Consider the following 8544-nt stretch of genomic DNA (forward strand, 5'->3'; position numbering starts at 1 on the left):
ATAACAATGGCTGGGGAAGGGGAGGTTTCAGTCCTTCTGAATCCTAGACCTAAGTTATCTCTGAGTCTCTGTTTTCTCAGCCATAAAGTAGGACTCAATTCAGTTCAGCCTTTTGAGAATGTTCTCCCTCTTGACTCCCCCCTCTTGGAATCTTTATTTACCTCCAAGGTTCAGCTCCAGTGCTATCTCTTTTTGGGGGGCAAGGGGGAGACAAATGGGGTTAGGTGACTTGCCCAGGGTCACACAGCTAATAAATGCCTGAGGCTGGATTTGAAATCAGGTCCTCCTGACTCCAGGGCAGGTGTTCTATCCACTGTGCCACCTAATTGCCCCTCCAATTCTATCTCGGCAGAAGGCTTGATCCCCTCCCTCCACTGCTGGTATTTCTCCTCCCCTCCCCTGCCACTGTTACTTTGTACTGACTTGGTAGATATCTTCTCTACTTACTTTTCTGCATACATGTTATTTTTCCCTAACAGTAGAGGACAGTCCAGTATCTCCAATCCAGTCTCCCCAGTATCTAGCCCAGTACTTTGCACATAATAGGCTCTTAATACATGCTTGTTGGATTGAATTGAACTTTTATTACTAAGCACCTACTATGTTCCAGGTGCCATGCCCGCCCAAAGACAGAAACAAAAAATCCCCTCTGCTGGATTTAGCCAAGGGCTTTGTCATTCATTTGAAAATTGTTGTGGTAGAGTCAAGAGAACCCCAACTCTGAAGTTAGAGACCTGACTGTGAAATGAGGGCATCAGGCTACATGACCTTCCAAGGTCCTTTAAGCTGTAAATCTAAGATCCTAAGATACCATGATGCCTATACAGAGACATCCTTCCTCCCCAAATCAGAGAGGGTCTGGCTGTGGACAGAAGGTTTCCAGGCCTCTCTCCACCTGCTACAGGCAGGACAGGAGTCCTGGCCGAAGACTGGTAGGCCTTCACTGGGAGACTATCTCTTTCTCCTTCTGTTCTCACGTCTCTTCCAGCCTCTCTAACGGCTCAGTCTTGGCCTTTGAAGCTGAACATGTGGTAAGGTGCATGTGTGAAGGCTTTAGGCTGTGGGTGACCGAAGTGTGGTGACTTTAGGGTTTGTCACACAGCAAATGAATTGACTTTATATGAGTGGGTTGATTTTAGAATAAGGGTGAGGGTGAGAATTTAGGGTAAGTTTGAGGATGGCATAAGAGTGAGGTGACTTCACTATGAGTATAAGGGCAAAGGTGGTCACTTTAGTCTGTGAGTAATGCTGAGGGTCTTGATTTTAGAGTGCATGAGGGGGATGACTGAAGGATATGAGAGAGGCCAGTGGGTGAGTGGGTGACTGTTGAATGAGGTAAGGATGTGAATATGGTGTGTGAGGGAATGAGGTCAGGTGAGTGAAAAGAGGATGCTTTAGTGAATCAATGAAAGGCCTAGCACTTTCTCCTTCCAAAAGAAGGAGCTGCATTCCTTCAGTGACTGTCCTCCAGCCCGTGGACTGCTGATGGACCCAGAGCTGAAACATTTTCCTCTTCCTGGGGCTCTTTCCCCTGGGGAAAGTCAGCAGCAGCAGCAGCCGCAGCCTCGAGGGTCCCCATCTGCTCCCAGCCCCTTTGCTTGGCACTGTCGAAAGTCCCAGAGATTGGGGTCTCTGGCCAGGCCTTGGCTCTCAGCCTTCCAGGCATGGCTGGAGGCCAAAAAGGATTTCATTCTAGAGACAGATAGGTCCAGATCTAGGAATTCAGGAATCTAGGAAGTGTCCCTTCCCTGGCAAAGGCCAGGGCTCTAAAGCTGAGGATAAAGGTGTGATTTCAGTGGCTCAGCCTTGGCCCACGTGCTGTCTTAGAAGGTTCCTACCTCATAAGATCACAAATTAAGAGCTAGGGAAGACCTTAGAGGTCACCAAGTCCTCATTTTAATGACAAGGGAGAAAGTACCAGAGCCCAGCTTCTTACCCAGCTCCTCTGCCTCCCAATACTGACCCCCTTCCACTTCCTCTGTATGGGCCGGCATAGGGCAGCTTGATGGTGCAGTAGATAAAGCACCAGGCCTGGAGTCAAGGAAGACCTGAGCTCAAATCCAGTCTCAGACACTTACTAGCTGTGTGACCCTGGGCAAGTCACTTTGCCCTGTTTGCCTAGGTTTCCTTGAGTTGGAGGAAGAAATAGAAAACCTCTCCAGTATCTTTGCCAAGGAAAACTTCCAGATTTTCTCCAGGATTTTGGAGAAGAGTTGGACATGATTGAAATGACTGAAAAAACAAACGGAAACAGGACAGCTTGGAGGAAAATGGATGGCCCTGGGAGATGGGAGGTCTGAGCTGGAATACCAGCTTTGCCACTTAGTGGCTTTGTGATAAATTTCTTTATCTCTAAGTCTCAGTTCTATTATCTACAAAATGACTAAGCTGGATCAGATGGTCCCTAAGGGCCATTCTGGTCTGTTATACTAGGAAACTATTAGGTCTCAGCTTCCCCATCTGTAAAACTGGGTGCAAGAACCCAGGACTTTTCCAGCTGTGTTCTTCCATAGTAACATGCCCCATTAAAGTAAAAATTCTGGGGCTACATTCAATTTTAACCAAATAGGCCCTTCATGGAGGCAGCTTGCTATTTGTTCTTTGAGGAAACAACCAGTTTAGGGGGTGGGATGGCCAGGAAAGTGAGATCCCTGGCTTGCCCACAGTGTGGGTGGAAAGGTGAGTCAGTTACCTGGGGGGCACCTGTCACAGCACATCTGAAGATCATCATTATAATATTCTGTCTTTGTGTTCCTGCACTTGCCCTCCAGTTGTGGGGTATAAGGCAGTGATACCTGATGGAAGAGAGGAAGAAAACTTTAGCATCCATTATCCTTCAGCCAGAATCCCAGGCCTCGAAACTCTCCTCTTTTCCCCTTTTCTCTCTTTTCCCCATGTATGGTATGATTTGCATTGTCAAAGTGGCATAGTAGAGGTAGAGACTGCATCAGTCTTGCCCCTGATGTGTCCTGGCTACACAGCCAGGAGTCTGGAGCAAGTCTCTCTGATCTAGACCTGAAGAAGGCTCTCAGTTGCATCTGACACATGGTAAATCTGAAGCTCAGAGAAATGAGGGGACTTAGTCACACAGCAGTCATGGAATCAAACAATCCTCCCTCCAGGGTTCCAAAGCTTCCAAGAACAGATTTGGCATTGGGACAAGAGGGGGCCCCAGTAAGTTTCCAAAACAGAGGGAAAGAGGAACTCTGTCCCAACTCCACAGGTGATCATGTCACAAGCAGGCCCTGTTCTGCCGGAGGAAGCCAGGTTGCCAACATGAGGAAATCATTAAGGGAAAGGGAATCAGAAAGCAGCCAGGGGTTTCTGCTGAATAATTTACACTTCTTAAGATTGTCCAGTCCAAGGGGGAAAGTCATTTGGAACTATACCTCAAAATTAACTAAACTATACCCAGTAACACCTTCCCAAAGAGATCAAAGGCAGAGGGAAATGACTCATGTGCAAAAAAATATTTATAGCAGCTCTTTATGTGGTGGCAAAGAATTGCAAACTGAAGGGAGACCCATCAATTGGGGAATGGCTAAATAAGTTGTAGTATATGAATGTAATGGAATATTATTGTGCTATAAGAAGTGATGAACAAGATACTTTCAGAAAAACCTGGAAAGACTTATTATATGAACTGATGTAAAGTGAAGGGAACAGAACCAAGGAAACATTGTACACAGTAATAGCAATACTGTAACTGTGATAAACTGTAAAAATACTTAACTATTCTGATCAAGACAATGATCTAAATCAACTCCAAAGGACCCATGATGAAAAAATGCTATCTACCTCTAGAGAGATAACTAATGAAGTCTGGGTATAGATTGAAGCATATTTTTTCATTTGGGGGTTAATGTGTTTTCTTTTGCAACATGGCTAATATGAAAATATGCTTTAAAATTTTAATGTAATTATGTCATATTTAATGAAACAAAATCTAATTTCAAGAAGAAAGGAAAAGAAAAAAGAAATGAAGAAAGAAAGAGCTGGTTTCAGAAAAACTTGAGAAGATTTGTATGAACTGATGAAGAATGAAATGAACAGAACCAGGAGAACAATTTACATAATAAAAGCAACATTGTAAAGACAGATACCTTTGAAAGACTTCATATCAGTGCAATGATTAATCACAACACCAAGACCAACCACCACACCATAGAAATCATGATACATACCTCCTGACAGACAGGTGATGGATTCTGGACATGGTCCAGAATCAGACATACATTCTTGGAAATGGCTAATGTCTGAATTTGTTTTCATATTTATTGCAAAGGTGTTTTTTGGGGGAGGGGAGAACTTGAGGGAAAAATGGGGCTAGTGATAGTGATGACAAAAAAATATAGAAAAGAGAGTGACTTAGCAGTACCAGATCTTAAACTATATTATAATGCAATAATTATCAAAATTGTCTGATACTGGATAAGAAATAGAAAGGTAGATCAATGGAATAGAGTAGACATATAATTTACAGCAGCAAATAAACATAATGACTTTGTATTTAACAAGTATAAGGACTAGGGGTGGCTAGGTGGTGCAGTGAGTAAAGCGCTGGCCCCGGAGTCAGGAGGACCCGAGTTCGGTTCCAGCCTCAGACACTTAACACCCAACAAAAAAAAAAAAAACTAGCCGTGTAACCTTGGGCAAGTTACTTAACCCCTATTGCCCTCCAAAAGGCAAAAAAAAAAAAAAACAAGTACAAGGACTTAAGATTTGGGGATACGAATTCATTATTTGGTAAAAATTGTTAAGAAATGAGTATGGCAGAAACTGGGCATAAACCAATATCTTACACCATTTACCAAGATAAGGTTAAAATGGATATATGACCTAGATATAAAGATAGATTTCACAAAAAAAAAATTAAAGAACACAGAACATATTGCTTATCAGATAAGTGAACAATTTATGAATAAACAAGAGATAGAGAGCAACGTTAGGTGCAGAATGAATTGTTTTGATTACATTAAATTGAAAAGTTTTTATACAAATAAAATGGATGTAGCCAAGATCAGAAGGAAAGGAGAAAACCAGGGGAAATTTTTTTATTTTACTTTTTAAAAATTTTATTAATATTCTTTTTTATTTTTAGTTTAGTTTATCAGATATCTATATATCTATATCTAAAACATATAATGAACTATGTCAAATCTATAAGAATACAAGTCTTTCCCCAACTGATAAATGGTCAAAGAATATGAACAGGCAGTTTTCCAAGAAGAAATCAAAACAACTATAGTCATATGAAAAAATGCTCTAAATCATTACTGATTAGAGAAATGCAAATTAAAACAACTTTGAGATATCATTTTGTACCTATCAGATTGGCTCAAATGATGGAAGGGGAAAATGACAAATGCTGGAGGGGATATGTCAAAATTGGGACATTAATTCATTGTTGGTAGAATTGGGAACTGATCTAACCATTTCGGAGCAATCTGGAATTTGGCCCAAAGAGTTATTAAACTACCTATATCCTTTGATCCAGCAATACCACTACTTAGTCTATTTCTGAAGATAATTATGTAAAAAGTAAAAGAATCTATACGTTTTAAAAGATTTATAGCAGCTCCCTTTGTGGTGACAAAGAACTGGGAATTTCAGGAATGCCCATCAAATGGAAAATGGCTGAACAAGTTGTGCACAGTACATGAATGTGGTGGAATACTACTGTGCTATAAGAAATTATGAGCACAAGGATTTTAGAAAAATGTGGAAAGAGTTGCATGAAATAATGAAGAACAAAATGAGCAGAACCAAGAGAAAACTGCACACAGTAACAGCAATATTGTTTTAAGAACGACTCTGAATGACTAAGTCATTTTGACTATAATGAATACCCAAATTAACTAAAAAGGACATATGAAGAAAGATGCTATCTGCATCCAGAGAAAGAACTGATAAATAGAAGTATGCATACAATAATTATATATATATATACACATATATATTTATACCTATTTGTGTCTAATGGTAGCGTTGGGCAGGAGGGGGAGTGAAGAAATGAAAGAAATTTACATGATAATTTTGTTATGTATTTGAAAGGAATAGCAAGTTGCACATAGTATTTATAGTTTCATATGCAATCATCTTTTTATTGTACAGTGTTATGGAAATGCTTATTTTATTCCATAAATTAAAAATAAAATTAAAAAAGAAAAGAGAGTGACAAGCATTTTTTTAAATGCACAGACAAGAATAGAAGAAAATTCAAAGGGAGAAATAGACAAGCAGGACAGCTTTGAAACTAACATGTTGAATTTACTATATTCTTTTTAAAAAACAAATTATATATAACAGATATGTCCAACTTCATACACAACCTTCTCTGTTCTTTTTATATAGAAGTATTCGTGTTTATCAGTCTTTGTCAAATTTAGAATACCAAAAAATAAAAATTACTAAAATGCAAAAAAATAAAAAAAAGATTACTTGGCTATTTAAGGGCATCCTCCAAGTTCCCTGTACCATGCAAATCCCAAAGAAGATAAACTAATAAAAACCCTCTAGACATGGAAAATACCAAGATATCAGTTTATTACTCTAGAATACCAGGTTCCTAAAAATAATTTAAATTCTAACCATAAAGCCCAGGCATTGAAGAAATAGACATTGTCATTAGTGGTCTCTGAGCACCGAGCTCAGAACTGAGTACCCCAAAAGATGGAAGCTAATACTGCCAACTCTCGAATACCCAGGTCTCTGTGAAAACATAAAACCATCATTTACCAAGTGCCTATTATGTACCAGGCACTGTGCTAAATAGTTTACAAATATTATCTCATTCGGTCCTCACAACAACCATGGGAGGTAGGCGCCATTATTATTTCCATTTTATAGCTGAGGAACCTGAGGCAAGCAGAGTTGAAGTGACTTGTCCATGCAATTAGTTAGCATCTGAGGCTGAATATGAATTCAGGTCTTCCTGACTTTAGGTTCAGGGATCTATCCACAATCCAGGGCAGTTACCCAATTACACTTGGGGCTCCCCGAGGACAGGAATTGTCTCCCACATCAGGAGAGAGAGTCTCCATAAGGAAGGAAAATGTGGCTCCCCATTAGACTAGAGTCACTCGGAGAGCTGTAACTGTCTCCCACACTTGACGGAGGGCTTCCTGTATGTGGGAACTCTGGCCCCATACATTGGACTGGGAGCTTCCTGCGATCAGAGATGTGGCTCCCCCATCAGACTGGGGCTCTCTGGGTACCAGAGCCCTGCTTCTCCTTCAGAGTGGATGCTTTCTGAGATCAGGCAGTCTTCTCCATATCACGGAGAGGTTCCTGAGAATAGCAACTATCTCCCCCATCAGACAGACAGCAAGCTCCTTTAGGACAGTGGCTGGTCTCTCCCATTCGATGTGCAGTGCCTTGGGTACAGGGATTCTGCTCCTCCCTCACCAGACTAGAAGCTCCCTCAGGGCAGGGACGGTGTCTGCCCGACTGCTTTTCACTATAACGGCATTCTCTCCCTCCCCACTGGGATGAGCACAGAGTCCTGGGTCAACCCAATGGGCCTTCCATCCACTCTGAGGGGATGATTTGTTCATTCAGAACTAAAACACATCATCCAGGAAGGCCTCTCTATCCAGTCCACTGGACCACCTCCTCCAAGAGACAGCAGAGTCTCTTCCAATGGCCAAGAAACACTGGGTTGGAAGGAGGAAGTCTTGGGACTTACTCTCCCCTAAAATTAGGAAATGAGAGATGCCAGCTGGTCTTGCTTTGGCCAGGATGTGTTCACAGAAGCTGCCTCTCTGCGATTTGTTGCGTTACTGCGCGTTTTATTTTTTTTGTCCTAAGGCTTTGATTTCGGTAACTGGACTTGCAACAGCCAGTCCTGCCCAGACACACCCCTTCCCCCACTCCCTCACTTGCCCTTAGCCAGCCCAACGTGGCAGCTTCACAAAGGTTGGGCTGAGGGCTTCCTGTCAGAGGTCAAAGATTCTGATGGGAAAGGGCCCTGGTGATTACTGGCTGGAGACAGTCATCTCTCTCTCTCTGACTTTGACCCCACTCGGGAGGCCAGGGTGAGCAAATCTGAACCCTCACTCCCTTGGATCACAGCAAGATTGGGAGGGGGGGAAGGGGGAGGGTAGACAAGGAGCCTGAGCAAGAAAACAAGGCCAGCCCTGTCATCCCATTCTCTGGGCTCAGATAGTAAAACGGCTTCTTGACATTTTCTCATCCCTCCCTGGCCCTTTGCCAACCACAATCCCAGTTATCTTTTTCTTTAAGCAACAAACTTTGCTGGCCTTATTTACAAAAACAGGCTAAAGGGGAAAGTCTTTGCAAAGGAATCGGAGCTAACCAATGAACCATAGAAAGCCCCTATTCTGGGGATATCAGAACACAGAAGATGAGCTCCCTGAGAGGTCTGCTCTCTAGAAGGAAGAAAGGGAGATTGAGGAAGCTTAGCCGGTCAGAGATGGAAAGGACTTTAGAACAGAGACTTGTCAGAGCTGGGAGGGCCCTTAGAACACAGGATGTTAGAGCTGGGAGGGCCCTTAGAACACAGGATGTCAGAGCTGGGAGGGC

General features: G+C 42.2%; 1 protein-coding gene across 1 annotated transcript in view; it reads right to left on the reverse strand.

Moving 5' to 3' along the window:
• Window positions 1-8544, reverse strand: part of TNFRSF1B (TNF receptor superfamily member 1B) — a 53687-nt gene that overhangs the window by 19472 nt on the left and 25671 nt on the right. Inside the window, exon 2 of the mRNA XM_069079609.1 lies at window positions 2693-2795. Within this exon, the coding sequence (XP_068935710.1) occupies window positions 2693-2795 (103 nt within the window). The remainder of the gene's footprint in view (window positions 1-2692; window positions 2796-8544) is intronic.

This window comes from Petaurus breviceps, unplaced genomic scaffold (assembly GCF_028583685.1).
Source record: "Petaurus breviceps papuanus isolate PSGF00001 unplaced genomic scaffold, PetGlider_PUasm1.0 91041, whole genome shotgun sequence".
NCBI lineage: Eukaryota > Metazoa > Chordata > Mammalia > Diprotodontia > Petauridae > Petaurus > Petaurus breviceps.